The sequence below is a fragment of the Ceratina calcarata genome, unplaced genomic scaffold, assembly GCF_001652005.2.
Source record: "Ceratina calcarata isolate Rehan_Ccalc_2016 unplaced genomic scaffold, ASM165200v1 scaffold471.2, whole genome shotgun sequence".
Taxonomy (NCBI): domain Eukaryota; kingdom Metazoa; phylum Arthropoda; class Insecta; order Hymenoptera; family Apidae; genus Ceratina; species Ceratina calcarata.
The window spans coordinates 41,717-60,642 of NW_017171239.1; the positions used below are offsets into that span (position 1 = coordinate 41,717).

Here is an 18,926-nt window from a genome sequence, read left to right on the forward strand (position 1 = left end):
TTCAACAGATGATTACCAAATTTTTGACAATTGCCATTTGAACGGATGGTTATTGATTCGTTTCCTAAATTCGATCAATTGTAACGGTTTCTTCGCTTGATGATTACCGACGCGTGTCTTTCAATCCTTTTTCATCGAGTTCTTAACATACCACGTCCATAAGATACCCACTTGCTCTTTCCATTTTTACATTATATATAAGTGAAGTAATATAATAAAAGTGGAAGGATACATAAATTTAAAAGAAAGATTGTACAGTACGATGAGTAGTGGAAGATATTAATTCAGTCGATAGAATCAATAAACGCAGTTATTTCAAATGCTAATTCTTACCTATTCATTCACTACATAAGGACTTGAAATCTTCTTATCTAACAACAAGTTCGCGACAGAATTTCTATGAATTATTAACGTGTTCACGTCGAGCAAACAATTGGGTAATAATCCGAAACGGAAGTCCTGCAGTGCAGATCGGATTCATAATAGAATTTTCACTGGTAATGATTTTATTTTACGGAGAAAGCAACAAGAGCGGAGTCACATTGAGATAAATTTCGATTTACCCGACGATTTGGTTCTCTGTTCGCGAATAATCGTTGGAAAGTTTCTTTTGGGACTATATAATTAGTAATTAGGCGCCTCGAGACTATTGTCCCGGATCCAGTTCACATCGGTGGTAATAGGAGCGCGCGACCGTCCGACTACGCACGGGCCCAATCTACTTAGAATCTTTCCCCTGGGATTAACGTTCCATTTTTCAATTAAGTCATCACCTCTTTCTTTTGTATCTAAAGCACGTGATTTTAGAAAGCGGAGTACGTATTTAGACATGATAAAACCGAGTTCTTGGCAAGATGACGAATTGTATCGAGTCCTTATATAAGTTTCAGCTCGGCGTGTGATGGACGAAAAGAAGGATCAGTTTTATAATCGGACGTAAGAGTGGAAGTAAAAACAATGTACAGTGTAACGTGTCTATTGTGACATAACAATTGACATAAACTCTAAGTAATCCTGTCGAACAAGAAAAGTGTTTCTAAAAAGATCAGGAAACCGAACTGAGGATTAATTGTTCTTTCGATCTGTCAGTCAATACTTTTCGATCAGGTTCTGTGCGATGTGTTTCGTTTTAAGGATTGAAAAAATTTCTCAAATGCAAATTCCAGTGAGATCATGGCAATCTGGTGACACGATCCATTCCTCCGGGTTCACGGATAACGATCGCACCTGGATGCTTCCGAGTCCGCTTCATCTTCGCGAGCACATCGGATGGATCTCTCACTGGCACACGCACGTCGGTCGGACCCCTTCTTCAGGATCGCGGCTGAAGAAAGAGGAACAGAGAGGCTTAAACGTGGCATGGAGGTGGCGCCAGGCCCCTCCTTCTAATATAAGCCGCTCACTAAGCTCCGTTACACAGACAGTCACAGAAAAGCCGACGAGAGCAGGAGCCACGGAGAGCTCCTTTTGGGTCCTTTTGACAAGTGGCCGAGCCGAACAAATTTTTGCGTTTACCGAATTTTATTAATTGAAACGGTGTGTGGTGAGTTCGCACGCGGTACGCGTTCGTGATTCCTCTTGTTCGAGCGTTTAGTGATCGAGAGTTCCACGTGACTCTGTGTTCAGTGAGGGAAAACTATCGAGCATCATTCGGAAATTGTTTTTCAAAAGATCAGTGGAAACGACTCATTGCCAATTTCCTCCGTTTCGTTTTATTGGGTCAAATTTTTGGTGAAACGCTCGATAGTTTCCTGAGCGCGGACCGTTTCATATCCTCCTCGAGTTCTCCTTGCCTGCCTCGGCGATGTAAGGAGCCGCGAACAGTTTATCGGAGTGAAAATTCTACGTGAAGTGGTTCTCCTCGGAACGGACGACAAGCGCGAGGAGAAAATCGAAATTCGCTGCGGGAAAATACGGTTTCTATTGAACTGTGATGATATCGTGGAACGCACGTGCCTCTTGTCGACGAGGCCGCGGTTCCTTTTTAACCCCCGCGGAAGAACGCCTGGTAGCCTTTACACGACTTCTTTATTATCTCCAAATGAACTATACACGTCAAATTAAATCGCAGATGTTTATTTTGTTACCGAATAGTTGAAGTTTCGGCAACGATAATCAATCACAGTTGCCATTACCTGACCTCGAATGCGCAATGCTTGCCTCATTGGCCACGGGGCTATGTGCGCTGAATCCATATTGCCTCGGTGTGTGGCCAAGCATTGTATTCAGGCTGCTCGCTATTGCAATTACTGGCTCACTTTGGCCAATGCAGTCGACCATCCGCATTTGAATTTCTAGTTTATTTATAGACACCGGCAATTGAAATGCAAATCGGTTTTTTGAATACGCTGGCGCAATCATTTTTTCATTCGAGAATTTGCCCTTTGACTTACATAACTCGATTCTTTTATGCCATGACGTGTGTAACATAATTGTTTAACGAAAATTTTATCTGAATTTATTTGTTAAGAACAATATCAAATAAATAGTGGAGATAGTGTTGCCAATGTGATACTGCCATGCGTTCTCTGTTGCAATTATACGTTGTTACGTTTTGCAATGGCTCGTACAGTCATCTTTCCTCGAGAATCTCAGCGTTGAGGATGCCAACGGCGTTCGCGACTTTCATTCGGTCGAAAGTGATAGTTTCGAACGTATCCATGCTCGAGAAAGGAGAGCCATTGCACTCCCCTCTCCGTGAAAGATCGTCGCGGCTCCTTCACCTTCGTTTCTTTTTCACCAAAATCCTTTCGAACCATTTCCGGCTCGCACCGAATCATCCCGGAAGCGTCTCAATAAGAAAATCACGAACAAAAACGGATCGAAGCTATCAAACGTTCCACGATTGCAACGAAATTAATCTGAAAAATAATCCGGTCGTCTTGTTTTCCTTCCAGATTTATAAATCTCCGTACCAAACATGAAGTACGCTGTTATTTTGGCAACAACGATGTGTGTGGCTCTGGTCAGCTCGTATCCGATTCCCGAAGGAGATCGCCTTCAATCCGAGGTAAGTCGTTCGTAGCAGGTGTCCTTCCTCGAACCGCACTTTGCACGGGCTTGCTGGTCCTCCAGGCCAGAGTTGGGCAACCATATTCATGAGTTACGAATAAACATGGATCAGATTTATTTGAACAAGACTTCGTTCCAGGTTTCTCGAATAACTTAATACGATGAATTTGTTTAGTCCAACTCTGGGCAAGCACGTACAAAACCGCTTGTACAGACACGCGTAGGATACGTGTAATCGAATTCTCGACACTGACTGTGTCACCCGTTCTTCGAATCGATCGCACTCGTATTTGGGACAGAATACGATGCTCCCATAGAATCAGGATCAAAGGATTACGTAACAGGCGTTACGAGAGCTTTCTCTGTGTCAATGTGTCGACGAGATAAGCCGCTATAGATTCCGACGAGATCGTCGTCGGAGAAAGCGTGAGCGTTTCCGTTCCGAAAATTCGCGTCCAGGCACCCAGCGACCAGTTAATTGCCGCGATAGCCAACGATGGAAATTGTTCAACTTCTTGCGAAAGTTTCGCGGCAGGATTTCGACGAGACGCTAAGTCGAACCTGAGTCAACCGATCGTTGGACCGAGCCAATCGATTCGGCTGATGATGTTTCACTTTCGACTCTTTCACTCTCGCGTTATCGAGTGCTACGACCTCAGGCTCGAAGAAAACGACGCTCCGCGTGACTCTACGATCGCTAGATCGCTCTGAGAATCCTCGATCAAGGCTCGCATACGATCTGTTCGATTTCCATTTGACCTAAGACAATTCTCATTCCTCCACGCATTTCTTACGACTCGTGCAAGTGTGTTAGACTGTATATCGACGACCTTCCGATAGATAATGCAGCAGCACGTGCAAATATTTTCAATTAGCTTCTAATATTGACAGACAACGCGAACATCCTTTCTGTTTGCCGCTAAGGAAGTCTGTTGTTATCATGAATCTATTCTCACGCGAGACAATACTGGTAGCTCTTGAAAGTGCAACTGCGACGCGATTGTTTGAACAATCGTTATGGAAACGATCGGAAGACTATTATACCTCGGAAGGTCGTTTCCAAGATTGATGTGTCACGCGCGAAAGTGATTCCCCGGGTGTTTCACTGAAAGGGTTAGGGGGCGGGGGTAAGGGTTAGGCAACAGAGCCCGAGCTGAGATCACACGAAAACCTGGTACATCCGAACTTCTCTCTTGTTCGGGGCCGACACTTTCACTGGCCGCGAACACTTACAAAGCTATACATCGGACACTTTCTTCGCTCGATCGGTGCCCAATGGAAAGCGTAAGCGTACACCTACCTACACGAGGCACACGTGAATGTCTCCTACCTCTCTCGTGTCCCAGTGGTTCACAATGTGATTCAGGATATATTTTCATCAACGAGCTTTACATTATTATTTTATTAAAAATAGAGTTCTTAAAAGATTTCTTAGGAGAAAGACAAAAATTGCTTCTATTTCTACAACCGTTCTGTTCCGAACATACAATTTCTGGTACTATTCTATAGTTCAGTACAGCTGTCCTTAAAACAAAACTGCCCAGTGATTTCGTTACACCATATATATAAAGAGAGAAAACAATGTACAACGTTTAGGGGGCGAAAATATTAACGGCGTCGGACGTGAGCATAAGTTCGAGGGAAAGTGAACCATAGTAACCAAGTTGAGCAACGTTTGAGTCCGACGACCGTGCAAGCGTCAGAACGGTTTCAATTAATTTGTCGGACACCTTGGTTTATTGCAAAATGATTCCAAGTGGAATATCAATAACTCCATTGCTCTTTATTACCCCTTGTTATAGCATCCTGTTTGTACTTTTCCTTATGCGCGGCGAGTTAAAAGACTCGTATCGTAACAGAAAATTGTAGCGTCACTAATGCGACTCCCGTAATAATACGCAATCAGGTTTTTAAACCGTGCAATTTCGAACCGTGGCGCGCGACGTTACTACAGTTCGTTCGTTCTCCAGTACAGTTCCGTTTAAACGACTTTGCGTAATTTGAAAATTGCCGTTTCACGGGATCCTTCCGACTTTGCGTCTCCCCTACCAGCTGCTCCCATTGCGCAACGTTATTACCTTAACACTCCCCGCGCAGCTTTCGATCAGCTCTCGATAAACCAGCGACAAACTCGAGGCTGCGATACACTTCCTCGTTCTACTCGATAACGGTCCCGTGTCGATGACATGACACTAATTTGGAAAAGAGAGCATCGCTGAGTTTTATTAGCAGAGGATAATCGGCGATACTTTGTCGAATCTGTCGCGAAGGGAAAGAGTAGAGCTGCTGTTCAGGGGGCAATGAAAACGGTCTGTAGGGACAACAGGGAAACCTTTTTTCAGGCACTCGATCGGCTGGTGATGGTCGAAGCCGACAACGAGACCGCCCAACGGAGCAAACGGACGATTGGTATCCTGCGGGAACTGTTCCCAGAAGTCTCTCAGGTGAGCCGCTGCTGAACAGAGCTCAGTGAAAATCCTGCAGACGGCCAGGACTAATTTAGAAGAAAAAAAATTTCTCCCTTTCCCCGTGGACGTTCGAGATCCCCGATCGTATCGGATACGGTCCATTAAAACAGGACCTTGGATACCCCCTCTCTCTCTTTTTAAAACTCGACACTTTCCCGTAACGTAACGGATAATTGAGAAATTATATCGGCGATGAAAACGTTTCATTAGCGAATCCCAAGTGAGGTCTCGACGACCGAGGAGAAATTGTTTGCGGCATTCGGTATCGACATTCCTGTTAAGAAAGCTGCGCCACCGCGCGCCGCCTCGATTCGCGATTCACGATTCACGCGATGCGTTTCCTCTTTTTTTTTTACCGCGCGCTCTGCATCCAATTACGCAACCGTGCGTCAGACGTTTATTCAATTAACTCCGCGAATTAAGATACGATCAGGCAATCGGAAAACGGAAAGTTCTCTCACCCGGAATCGCGTCGAGTCGCGTGCGCACGTAGCTACGTATACACGTTTACTTCCCGTGGAAAACCGTCGCCGCATCCGTCTCCACGCAACTGTCTTCGTGAAACCAGCCACTGGTCCGGCGATACCTTTCACTATCACTTCTCGTAATGATACATTGACTTTCTTGAAACCTTCTCGATCGGAGGCGAACAACAGACACGCTACTGAGATAACTGAATCATACATGGAACCTTAGATCAAAATTGAGATTGCGAATGGACGGACGTTTTTGAAACACGAAACACGATGACAATCGGAACGAAAAGCGATGCATGTTAAAGTACTCCCAGTGGCTCCACGGAATCCGAAACATCACAGACAAACAAAAAAATCATCAATACAATGAAATCACGACAAAAGCATGTAGAAATTCATCCGGAGACGAGAGGGCCGGCTGGAGAGGCCAGCTAAGTGCTGTTGTTTTGTAGATGATCGAGCAAAAGGTGAACTCGATCGTCGCGGAAATCATCCGGGTGCTCGGCCCGACGCTGCTACAAGGTTTCCTCGGGAACAATCGTGCCAGCGGCGGCGACTCTGCTCGGCCGTCGAGCGACGGATCGTCGGCGACCGCCGCGTCGCCGTTCGACGACGAAGAGGACGACGACCCGTTCAAGTCGACCAGTTCCAACGGATCGAAGGTATCGATATCGTTGCCGACGTTCCCGCCGGACGAGGATGAGACCACGGAATCCTCGACTCGTTCCTCAACGAAGATGATGACCGCTGCCACGACCGCCGTGGACGAAACGACGACCGACGTCTCCAACACGGTCGTGTGACCGTCGGTAGAGGCCGGATCGGTAACACGTTGGAGGTTAATCAAACCCGAAGAGAGTAACCGATTGATCCTCGGCAAGGACCGATCACCGCGCAATTGGGACTGCTGCGGGAGAAAATAATTCTGTTCTACCAACGCACCTGTTTGTTGCGTATCTGCTAACCGTGCCTATTTCTTTATGTGCGTTTACGTGTACGCATCTCCGTCATCTATTTTTTTTTTATTATTTTATTACTACTACCTACTGCTATTTGTCTACCTAATCTGTACATCTGTATTCTTCTCGTATCTCATCATTCTTCCTACATCGTTCTGTGTATGTACGTTCTGAAACTTTGTCAGTGTTATTTTCTGTTCATCGGAAGCGTCAAATCGTTCTCGTTGGGTCTGCCATCTGATCGATCGTTTTTATGGAACGTCGACTTCGTTGCTTCTCACTCTGTTCCATCTCTCGATTCTATCGATCGCTTAGCATCTCTCTCGATATACCATTTCGTCGATTGCCAGATGGGACGTTTGCCAATAGATCGTCAGGTGAGTTCTCATTTATGCGAACGTGCCGCATCACTGAAGCTGTTCAAGAGGAATCGTAAAAAAATCAACGAAGCTTCGATCGAACACTATAAAGTTTACAGTTCATGAAACATATCCAGCTTTGCCAATGAGTATGGCGCGTAATCTACTGACATAATTTTCCACGATTTCCGACAAGCGTATACAACTGGAGATCGTTATTCTAATCTCATTAATTTTCCACTTATGTTTCTCTTCGTCGCTTGCCGATCGACGACCGCCGCGCGTCCCGATCACGAGACATCGCGAAGACGCGCGTCGTAAACTTGGAAGGCCGCGTCTATCACCATTGAATGCCATTATTAAGATAATCAATCAAACGGCAGGCTGAATTTTTGAACTGTCATAAAATCTTTAAAACGTTGTAATATTCCATGGTGATCGACCGGTTTTCGGAATGTCGATGAGAGGGAAGGTCGACCGTGAACGTTCTTCTTTCCGCAGGACGTGAACCCAGAAGCGGAGGACAGAGTGAACGAGGTGGCCGAGTCGCAGAACAACGAGGTGAAAGTTCAATTCGCGGACGAGCAGGGCAACGAAGATCCGGTGCCGCCGTTGACGCCGCTCGACGAAGCCGATGCAGACGACGACGAGAACAGAAACAAGAGGTTCCTCAACTTCGGCTTCGGTGGCTCGGGTGGTACCGGTAGCGGCGCCGGTTCCGGGAACTTCCTCTTCGACATAATCAGGGTAAGTCTTACGCGATCCTCGGATAAGTATCGTCCTTTCATCGGGTGAAAAGTGGAGGTTCGCGCGTATTCTCTTGAGTCAATAATAAACCAGACGAAGAGTTTTTATTACTTGAAACTTTCCAAGTCCCAGTTCGATGTTTTCTGTTCTCCCTTCTCGTTGGGACAAAGGCGGGATAATTGAAAGTATTAAAAAGTGTGATTTTACGTCAGTAACGTGATATATTGATATAATTATAGATAGTCGATCGATGCCATGCGAACTGGTAAATTGTTTAATATTCAAGTGAGCTAGAGACGAATAGCGCGACAAGGGCGCCTACTCCCAGTGAAAGTGTACGACCGAATGATCGCATGATCGCCGCGCGCTGTCTGGTTTACTATTCCAAGGTTCCTGACCTAGGCACGACCCGGCCTCACGGACGATCAGACGTGATCATCGCGTCCTCGTGCCGAAAACAGGAGAAAAAGTCGGGAATCGAGAATACCAGTAGAAGAAATCCGTGGACTATGTAAATTTGTGCCGCGTTCGAGAAATCTGATTGCGAAATTGGTTGGAAGTCGGGTAAATTGCGCAAACGATTATCGATTTTGGATTTTCTAGGCGCCGCGCTGTCGCGAGAATTTTAATCGAAGTCAGTTTGTCGTAGAATCCCTTCTAAACGCGTTTGAGGGAACTGAATAAACGAAATGCATTCAAGAACATTATTGATATCGGTGTACGTGATTCCTCGACAGCAGAGACAATTATTGTTCTTACTGAACCTGCGTGATCATGAGAGACGGTAAACAGGTGGCTGCTTGAACCGATCGAAACTGGTCAACGGAACGACTGCCATTTGCGGCATTGAAAAACCAGCCTTCGTTTCCTTTTGAAAGTCCGCCGCGAAAGGCCGCCTTCAGACTTCCACTCTTCACCCGACAAAGAAACAAAAAAAATACGTAACCCTCACGAAACTCACGAACCAAACTGATAAACGAGATATACCAGCGTGAATGAAAAATGATCGAGCGACAAGTTCGAAAAGGAAACCGGCTGCCAATCCAGTCGCTAAAGTACAGTTTCAGCCGCTTTACAGGAATCTCTACTGAACGTCTACTAACTCGCAGTCAGCTAGGGGTTGGAGAACTCCGTCGTCGATACGAAACGTGAAAAGAAAAGAGAAATGACTAAAAGATAGACGTAAAGAGAGGCATGCAACCGGATCAGGAGCGGATCAGTAAACGAAAGTTTTCTCGTCTCTGTTCTCGATTTAGCAAGCGGCCGACGGGGCGGCGCGAGCGGCGGGCACGGTGTACCGTGTAGTGGCAGGTACGCAGAGCCTAGGGCTCGGCTTAAGCGCGTCTCGCGACTTGAGCCCAATTCCACAGGGTGCCGCCGCCCCTGCTGCCGCTCCTGGTTCCTCGTCGTCAGCAACGGGATCCTCGACCATGGCACCGGCCTCGTCAGGAGCCGGCAACCTACCACCGGTACGCCAATCCTTCCTAGCAGAACCGAACGGATACTGCCAAACTCTCTTCTCTTTTTCTTAATTCTTTTCTCTACTCGTCTCTTTAACCAGAATTCTATTTAGCAAACGTTCAATTCATTAGACACTTGTTAGACACGTTTGTTGTCTCGCATGAAAGTGGCTGACGAAACAAATATTTGCTAACTGGAATTTCTCCTTTGCTTTTTTCATTTTTCACCTTTCTACCAATCTCTCTTTAGTTTACTTCTTTCTGTTAGTCATTGCGAGACAGACGATTGATCAAGCTGACTGATAGCCGTTTAATATGAACGAACAATTTGCTGATATAAAAAAGAATTGTAAAAAACATTTTCTCACTTAGTTATCAGTGCAAGAGAGGCTTGATCAGTCGCACAAATTACTGCCTTCACTAAACAGATTAACGAACGCTACAAGTTTGTTCAACTATTTCAATTTTTAATTCGTGCTATTCTCTGCTTTTGGAAATGACGCTTTCCCTTCGCCAGCATGACATTCCAGAGGATTTACATAATAACGTACCAAAAGTACTTTTTCAAAGTCGCAACAAGCTATAAGTCGACAATTATTAAATCGATGGAAAGTAGTAACATTAAAAAATAATAGTCGATTCTCAAAGTGCCAAATATTTATCATTCCACTGGTAAGAAGTACTTCGCACGTATTATAAATAACGTTTAACAGCATCCTTGGTAAGCCCGCGTAGGTATGTTTGCATGATCACGCTCTTTGCATGTTCTCACATCTCTCCGCACGTTCTTCGTTTGTTCTTCGTTCTTTCGTTTACTTAACTACTCGATCTTGTCTCTCGTATCTTTGGTTTTTCTCTCTGTCCTCTCTTCGTGAGCTTCTCTTCCTAATCCTTCGACACTTCTTCTCTACTCTTCGTCTTCTCTTCTTCGTTCTCTCCCACGTCTCGATCGTGCATGGATTGCGCGCCTAGCTTTGATTCACTCAATCTCTCGAGGGAGATACATGATATCGCGAGAAAATGATTTTCCAGGTGAAGCCTGGCGCGCAGTCCTAGCGACGTCCTCATCGATCTCACACGGTCCCAGCGTAGGCCAGGTCTCATTAGACATAATCCATCGTCGATGTCACTAACCAAGAACATCCATTATCTTTTAACGTTCACGCATCCTCTAAGGGCGACCCTTCTCCCCTCGAGTTCGGGATGAGTCGAACGACTCAGTCAATCCCTCTCACCCCTTTTTCTCCGATCGTTCCACCCGGCCAACAACGGTCCCGACGCAACGACCGGGATTACTGAAAAGACTCTCGACGCAGCTGATGGACGTCACCGCTGGTCTAGGAGTCCCAAAACAGCCGTTGATCGATATCGCCGATTCTCTCGTTGTTGTAATTTCATACTTGTTCATTGCACACATATACACACGCGCGTCTATATCGATTCTGGCAACAAGTTTCTTTTTTAACATTTAATTGTTTGTTTTAAAAGTACACGATTTCACGTGTAAAAAATTATCGAGTTAAAGGATTTTACTTGTCATTAGACGATATATATAAGAACTTATTGCCAGGGGTAGTTAGCCCACCAGCGTCAAATCTTTAGCCTCGTTGTAGTTCACTGATATTGGAACGCATCGAAAGCAATACGCAACGACGAATCCAGACGAATCAGCTTGCCTACTACGTTTTCACTTTTCAACATATATTAATGAATTAAGAATTTTTGTTGAAATTCTTGCGCAGCCGATTCGCCTGGCTTCGGACACGAATTTTTCCAGTAGCAAAATGCCAGCACGGCGCGTGACGTACGTTTCTCTTTGAGTAGGCGTAAGTATAGTAACGAACGTGCGTCATGCCGTCTATTACAATTGTCACAGTAAATTGTTGTTTCTCTGGGTCCTGGTGAATATGTTTCTGTGCACCCCTGTAGGCTGTTCATACGAACAGGAACCGATGTCTTCATTCAAAACGATATTTTAATAAATTAATATGACATTTGAATGAATCATTATATTTTACACGATGCAGAAGACATTCGTTTGATGCGTATGAACAGCCTACAATTTATTCGAAAACAATGTCACGAGCCGGAGGAGCGCACGTAAGGATCGTAGCAGCAAGATCGACGGATCGCAAGTAGGATTCAGGATTTGAGAGCACCGTAGTGTCGTAGGCGCTGGAGCTGGACGTGGAGCTGCAGTGCTGCACGCTCTGCCACAACTATTACTTCCCGAATAAAAAGATATTTATAAGATAATTCACGCGAAGATCGATGACCATCTGTGCAACTTGTCTATCATTCGCTACTTCTGTCGAGCTCTTTCCCGTGATCGAATCTGATCTGCCTTCGACGGGAGTTCGACTAACCGGCGGTTCGATTGCTTGCAGCTGGTGGCTGGAAGCGGAAGCGCAGGGAATGCTTCGGCCGGAAAAACCGACGACACCCAGGAGGCGGTTCCCGGACCAGTTACCAGGCTCTTCGTCATCGCGAACAGGGGAATCTCGAATCTCATACAGGATCTCATTTTGGTGAGTAATTCTTTTCTGTGATATTTAGTTCAATTCACTGAACATCTCTGTGTGTGTAAGAATGCGATATGTTAAACTGTATTGAGTAACCAAGGAAAGCTAAAGCTAAGACTACAAATTGCTCTTGCACAACGATCGTAAAAGAACGTTTCATAAAAGTAACAATAATTTTGCCAGACATAAACGGGCAATATGGATGAAACTCTATTAAGTTGCGGCGGTTAAAGATAGAAATCGATTATCTCTAACAAAGCGAGGACACAATGCTACATGATAGGATAGAATCGATTGCGGAATAATTCGAATGCGACTTTCCGCGAAACTTTCCGGGCAGCCAGCGTGACGGGTCACGAACGAAGTACCATTAACCTGTTCGGGATCATTCGCTCAATCTTTTTGTACCCTCGACCAATTCTTAGCTTATCTTTTTCGCGGGTTTACGCAACACACTTTTTCTAAAGAAAAGTGAAACGTTCCCGAGACACTCGTCGGACAATATAATCTCGCTGCATCCTACTTTGGGTAACACGTCTCGTCAATACGGTTGTATCGGTAGTCGCGATCCGTGATTGTCGCAGCATCCATCATCATCGAGATAACATCGTCAATAATGATTCGTCTAGTACGATTGTCGATTAGAATCTGCGTGGTGACTCGAAGCTTAGCACGAGACAGGTTGATTCACGTGGAAAGTCTGACAGACGGGTCTAATTGAGGATATCGTGACTAAGTGGTTACAAAGTGCCTACTGATTTATCTCTCCGTGTTATCCGGTGCTGTACACTTTGTTTATCACGCGATGATCAATGCCCATACAAACAAGGCATATGATATTATTGCAATTAAATCTAGAGTATATTTTAGATTAACGAACAAAAGTATCTATTCAATTTTTTCATCTAATTTATCAATTGTGCTTCTAGTTTATATAGGAAGAGATAAGGATTATCATAAACTGTATCTTTCAATCTGTGAAATATTTTTAAAATATAATTTTCACGGAACGATTGGACGAGGAGATTAAAATGAAGAAAATTATCGTGCGTCCTTAAGTGGCATAGTAGAGAAATAATAAAAGTCGACCGGGTAATTGCGTAATGGCCGCGGGGTGAGATTGCGATTCGACGTGGACCAATTCTACTAGCGCGATGTGAGATTTTGCCGAAAGCCGCGCAACCGTGACGCGCGTTTGTCGTTCCAGATATAAAACCGGCCAGCGCGCCTCGTTACGTAACCCGAGTTCCCTCCTCCCGGTACAGGGGGGATCAATGGAAAGCAAAATGTAAGCGACTTTCTCTATGAAATAGCTCGTCGCCCATTTACCGGCTGACTTATGCAAGCAGCTGCTGGCTACGTGGCTCCTGCCACGCGGTACTGCCAGGGGCACATCTTGACCACCCGATCACCCAACGCGATTCATCTCGACCCTACGTCCTCAAACGGCGATCCCTCTGGCGATGCAGTCGCTTCTCTGTACCAAGTCATCACTTTATTTCAAATAACTACGAATATGCATAAATGCTCGCATTTACAGTTATTCAAAATAAAATGATGAAATTACTATTTGCATAAATATTATTAATTGGTACATTGCAATGCGGTTAAATTAATTAAGTACAATTAACTCGTCGAGTGTAAATTTTTAGTTACTTCCACGGTTTTGCGTTCACTCTAATGAGCTAATTTAATAAACGAGCTAAAGCAGTCAAGGATGTTTTACTCAGTTCAAATGTCATAGTTCAACATTTAAATACTATTTTATATACCTTCACCTATTATGCATAATTTGCAGTCTCTTATTTAAATTATTTACTATAGACGAAATTATCTATCCAATTCCTAAACTCGAAACATTTCCGTCACTCGATTTCATTAAATACAACAAAGGCGTTGTTCCTTGATCTTCTATAATAGTGTTATTTGATCGAGTAATGTAATTTGATCAGTTAATGAGCAGCCAGCTGATTTAAAGATATCGTAATAGCACGCGACTCGGTGCTAGTCTAAATAAGTAGCTAATTATGGTTTCCCGTTTAACAGATTGAAGCGTGTTCCGCTCACAGAGCGAAAGCAAAACCGATCTCTGAAGAGAAATATTCAGGAAACTATGTAGCCTGTGAGTTGTCTCATGTTGCAAATTTCGGAAATCTCTGTACATGAAGCAAATTTTTATTTCCGTGAAGACTTGGGCTTTACGGATGTAAAATTAAAACATTTTAACGTTTATTCATTATCTGAAGAGTGACAGGGCATTAAAGGCGAAACAGTTTAAGTACAGAAAATCCTATTGTATCTCGCGTGGTTAAAATACTATTAGGGAAATTCAGTCGCTGATTTCACCCCTTAAGGACGAAATAATTTGTTCCACTTGTTTACTCATATTCTACGTTCCCACGATTTGCAATGAAAATTGGATTTCCAATTTGCCAGGTTCATACTAATGTATAAAGACTTTCTTAGCTGACTGTAACTCATTAGAGGGCATTGAGCCGTCATAATCGCCACGCTCGATTCTCTCACGATACAGTTCCGCAAAAAGCGATCTGTGTTCAAACGCTTAGCTAATTGATTTGTCACGCGGTTCAATAAAAACCGATCCATTTTCGAAATAAGTTTATCTACATTCGTTAACATAAAGATCTGAATTAGCACTCGATTGATTAGTCTCGCGATTTCTAAACATATAAAAAAAGGGGCAGTGGATTTTTCTGCGATTCCATGAATTCCAGCGGGAAAAAGACATTTGGAGAAGAATTCGTATGAAAAAATTCTCAAGTGGAATCTATTAGTTTGATACGCACCGACTTAATACGTTTTTCGTATCTTTCCCAACGCGCGCAATTGGCCGGCTACGTCTTCATTACGCATAAAAGGTAACGCGCGACGGTATGTTTTCCAAACGAGAAGCCAGAGAAAGCTAACGCGGACAGAACGGAAAAACAAACACCGGTAAGTTGTGTTCGAACGTTGTTAGAATTTAAATCTTGTTACTTATTATGCGCAACCTTTACGCTCGCTCGGAAAGAAGCGGGCATATCGGCTGGAAAGCGTTCACGCTTCGCGCGTCGCGCGGAATCCGCCGATTTCCAGCGTAACACGCCGAATCGGAAACGCCGTCACAGGCTCCGAGCACAAAGAGGAGCGACGAGCACTCTAATGATCTTCAGATGATCCTTCTCAATAACGATCATTTTGTTTGAAACCGTGGGGAAAAGAAACGTGAAAACAAGAACTTAAGCGTGGAACGTTTTTTCGAAAGTTGCGACACTTTCAAAACGCAAAACCAAGTTCCATTAGAAATTGAAAAAGCATAAAATCGATTTCTATATTTCTTTTCCAAAATCTAACTTTCCATCTGACTGCGCGTGGTGAACGTCGATGAGATCAGGAAGTCTATTCAGATTAGAAAGAAATTTCTTTTCCTTATGTCCTTTCACCGAGGTAAAACGCATTCAGTACGAGCGCGCTATTTCTGGCACTCGTTATCCGTATCCACCACTTGTACTTAGAATTAGGATCTGATTTAACAAACATATCGGCTATTCGCCCGAGAGTCTTAAAACGATCTCTATTACATTTGTAAATGAAAGCTTACCTGGATGAAGAATTCGGACGCTAACACTTATTCGTTGTTTTATCTTATTAATTATAATTTGCAGCGCCTGGCAGCGACGAGTGAGCGTATCGTCAATTTCAAGGCGAGATTGATCACTTCCATCATCTAGAAGATGATGCCGGGCGTGGAAGTGCATGAGAAGATCAAATCGGTCCTGAAGAAACGCTCAGAACGGCCAGTGGGTTCGCCATCGCCGAGCTGATGAATCTCACAAGCAGACTGAACACGGGTACGACGTTGGCGACACGGAATCAACACACGTTGTCGCCCCCTTGTCCCCGAAGTTCTCGAACCGTCTCGTCGATCGTCAACAACGAATCGTCCTCGTTTTGAACTTTTTAACATCATGCAAACCTCGCGACTCATCAAAGATCGCGTCGTATCACGCGACATCCTCGTGTCCCTTCCGTCCTCTTGCTTTTCGGTTCTCTCCCTCTTCGTTCCCTTCAACGTCCTCTAGCTCGTCTATCTCTTCTCCCTATTATTCTTCTCCCGTTTTATTTTGTACGTTTTATGTAGAATACCCCTACTATAGTCTGGTTTACTCGCGTAGCAATTAGGAAGGTGTACACCGTCGATGTTGACTATTTGCTCGAAATTTCAAATTCAACGTTTCATCGGCAGGTACATTTCTTAGATAGCAATTGTCATTTGGAAATGTGAGTCAAAGTCGAGTAGAATCTCGCGTGAACTTGTACATAGCTGTTCCCGGAATGCAACAGTGCCAAGCATTGATTGTTTCTCTATTCCTGATCGATTGTACACGAATTATGATATATTCCCTTCCTGCATCCTATTCAAGGAATTGCTGAAGCTAGCAATTGCGGTGATGACCAAACTAAAATAGTGTCCCCTTCCCATCGTAGAAAACTAAATACGGCCCGAGATAATTTTGGTACTATTTATTGGACTTTTGTACGCCGCGCACAAGACAGAACGATATCATTCTCTTGAATGTAACGGATATGCAACAAGAGAACGATCATCGTCAACGAATACGTACGTAAAAACGTGTCGATCTTCGAAATGAACGCGTTGTGCTTCTCTTATTGTAAATCATCCCCGTTGTTTTGTAGTGTAAATAAATAAATATTATTATACTAAATACACTAGTATTCATTTCTGCCTGCAAATTTAAAAACACATTCTCCCTAGTATTCATTTTATTTCCTATAATATATCTGATATATAACGCGTCCGACATGGACTAATATTGTCCTCAGTGAAATTGATCCACGATCAACATTTACCAAAAATAAGATACTCGAGAATCAACGATTCCCTAATTAATTATCTGTCGCGATAAATTCTTCATTCTCAAAGCGAAATACACTCGACGAACTGTATACTGTTTTGAACTATCACGGTCACGACTATCGTACTCCTTGCATCATTAGAAGAACAACGTCCATCGCGAGCAAATGCTTTTTAGGCCCTATTTCAATCACAAGATTTTAGGATCTCGTAGCTCGTCGCTACGAATTTTTTTCGCTCGTTAAGTCAGTTCGTAAAGGATCCTCGTCCGCGGATCCCGGGGCTTCCTCGAAGACGAGCATCTCGTCTTCGCAGGAAGCCCATCGGTGTAGCTAGGGTGGCGATATCAATATTGGTTGGTCCTCGGGCAGACCGACGTACACCGGGTCTCCGAGTCTAACAGTGCCACTGGAGCTCCTCAGACCGAGATGAAGTCCTAATACCGGGCTCTCCCCGGCTAACGGCCGAAGTTCCGGATCCATTACTTGCCTGTAACTGCAAAGTAAATCAAATTTTCAAGTAACATATTACGATCACATTGATAAACAAAATCGTTTCTATATAAATCGTTACCTTTTTAATGTTTTTAGGGGGTCCGCGTTAGGGTTCTTCGTCCCTGTTTCCGGATCAACAGTAGTGAGGATGCATCTAGTGCACGGCATGACAGTTTTAAAAATTACGTTACCAATCTTCACCCAGCCCCAAGTGTCTTCTTCATAGGCAATAGCGCCTTTCACTACGAAGTTCGGCCGAAAATTTGCCGACGTGACTGGCGTCTCTAATCTGGTATTCAACTCGGTTACCGAGCCCTCGTTCAGTATGTGATAACTAGCGGCATCTTGGAAGGCACCCTATTGAATAATTCTTTAGATTTCGAATAAACAGATTATGGCTGGTTAAACGGAAAAAATTGAAATTTACAGTGTCTTCTTTAGTCGCCGAGAAGTGTCTGTTCTTCAACCGTACGTCTCTCGTCGGATACTGTAGAGGGTAGTAGACCAATCTGAATCCAGTGTCCTCCTGGAGAAGGAACCGCGATAACCATCTGGCTGGTTCCTCACCGCAGTCGCAAGCGGTCACGGGTTGGCCCCAAACCGCCACGCGGAACCCTTTCCCTTGGATCCGCGATAAATCGATGGAGATGGATATCATCCCGGGTGCCGACAAAGTGAGAACTGATCCGGAAACGCTCGGCGACACCTTTTCGACACGTGAATTAAGTAAGAAAGCTATAATTAACAGAACACGAAAATGAGAATCGAATAAAGAACGGAATGCGATTCATTCAGAGCGAAACGTAAAAATGCCACATCAGGCATTCGAATTAATTACTCGTGTCGATCCCGGCAGTCCAGCCTACGATGATAAAACGGCTCGTTAATCCCGATTAGAAAAGTTTCGCGCTTCTTGCGGGCTAGAAGAGGAAACTTATGGTGGTTCGAGCTTGTAAGACTGTTCAGACGTCGAGATTTAACGATCCGCGAATAGGAAGAGATATGAGAAAAAGTGACTCTGATTATAGCGCATCGACCCATTTGTCAGTACTCATAATCATTTCGATCGTCATCTATAGAATATGGGAAACACATATGGACAGTATGAAAGTTTTTTGCATGTAGTCATCACCAATTCGTTCTTTTTCGTTCCATTATAATTGTGTAATTACAGCTGCGATGAAAGATATGCTGATTAAATTAAATGATTTACTACTCTGCTCGCCATAATGATAATTTTGTCATGCCTTATCAAATCTGGCAAAGAGATCGCACTATCTTGACTCTTCGCTTTCTGTGAATCAAATCTAATTATCAGAGCGCGTATCAAGTTCTGACAAATGTGATCAAAGATGAACATAGACCAAAGATAATCGTTTGATTTCTGCACAAGTAAAAATATAGGCGTCCGGATATGAGATAAATGTGTTAAAAAAAGTGTATGAATGTTTTGAAAAGTAATTCATTCTTAGACATTGTCGACTAACAATAGCACTCTTATCTTATCGATATCATTATCTTAAGGATGTATAGACTATATACTTAAACAATGC

At 43.9% G+C, this 18,926-nt stretch overlaps 2 protein-coding genes across 4 annotated transcripts in view; one reads left to right on the forward strand and one right to left on the reverse strand.

The window, feature by feature from the left end:
- Positions 1 to 1,393: 1,393 nt before the first annotated feature.
- Positions 1,394 to 16,265, forward strand: LOC108627480 (uncharacterized). 3 transcript variants are annotated; one of them, XM_018028779.2, is made up of 7 exons: positions 1,394 to 1,543; positions 2,898 to 3,010; positions 5,355 to 5,456; positions 7,776 to 8,021; positions 9,278 to 9,490; positions 11,869 to 12,009; positions 15,669 to 16,265. In XM_018028779.2, exons 2-7 carry the CDS (start codon positions 2,921 to 2,923, stop codon positions 15,732 to 15,734), a joined length of 858 nt encoding a protein of 285 aa, XP_017884268.1. In that variant the 5' UTR covers positions 1,394 to 1,543; positions 2,898 to 2,920; the 3' UTR covers positions 15,735 to 16,265. The 3 variants fall into 3 exon arrangements, with proteins under 3 accessions (XP_017884268.1, XP_026671387.1, XP_026671388.1); XM_026815586.1 differs by lacking the exon at positions 5,355 to 5,456; XM_026815587.1 differs by lacking the exon at positions 5,355 to 5,456 and having other exon boundaries at positions 1,394 to 1,536.
- Positions 16,266 to 16,770: 505 nt separating this feature from the next.
- Positions 16,771 to 18,926, reverse strand: part of LOC108627479 (mitochondrial amidoxime-reducing component 1) — a 5,927-nt gene continuing 3,771 nt past the window's right edge. The window contains exons 3-5 of the mRNA XM_018028778.2: positions 17,801 to 18,079; positions 17,453 to 17,730; positions 16,771 to 17,374 (exon numbers count right to left, since the gene is read on the reverse strand). Coding sequence (XP_017884267.1) covers positions 17,212 to 17,374; positions 17,453 to 17,730; positions 17,801 to 18,079 — 720 coding nt within the window. The 3' untranslated portion in view covers positions 16,771 to 17,211. The remainder of the gene's footprint in view (positions 17,375 to 17,452; positions 17,731 to 17,800; positions 18,080 to 18,926) is intronic.

What these genes read in the sequence shown, in the direction of transcription:
- LOC108627480 (XM_018028779.2), top strand. Translation starts at nt 2,921, where the DNA reads ATGAAGTACGCTGTTATTTTGGCAACAACGATGTGTGTGGCTCTGGTC. An exon ending in TCCTCTTCGACATAATCAGG is followed by an intron (nt 8,022 to 9,277) that starts GTAAGTCTTACG and finishes TTCTCGATTTAG; the next exon opens with CAAGCGGCCGACGGGGCGGC. An exon ending in GAGCCGGCAACCTACCACCG is followed by an intron (nt 9,491 to 11,868) that starts GTACGCCAATCC and finishes GATTGCTTGCAG; the next exon opens with CTGGTGGCTGGAAGCGGAAG.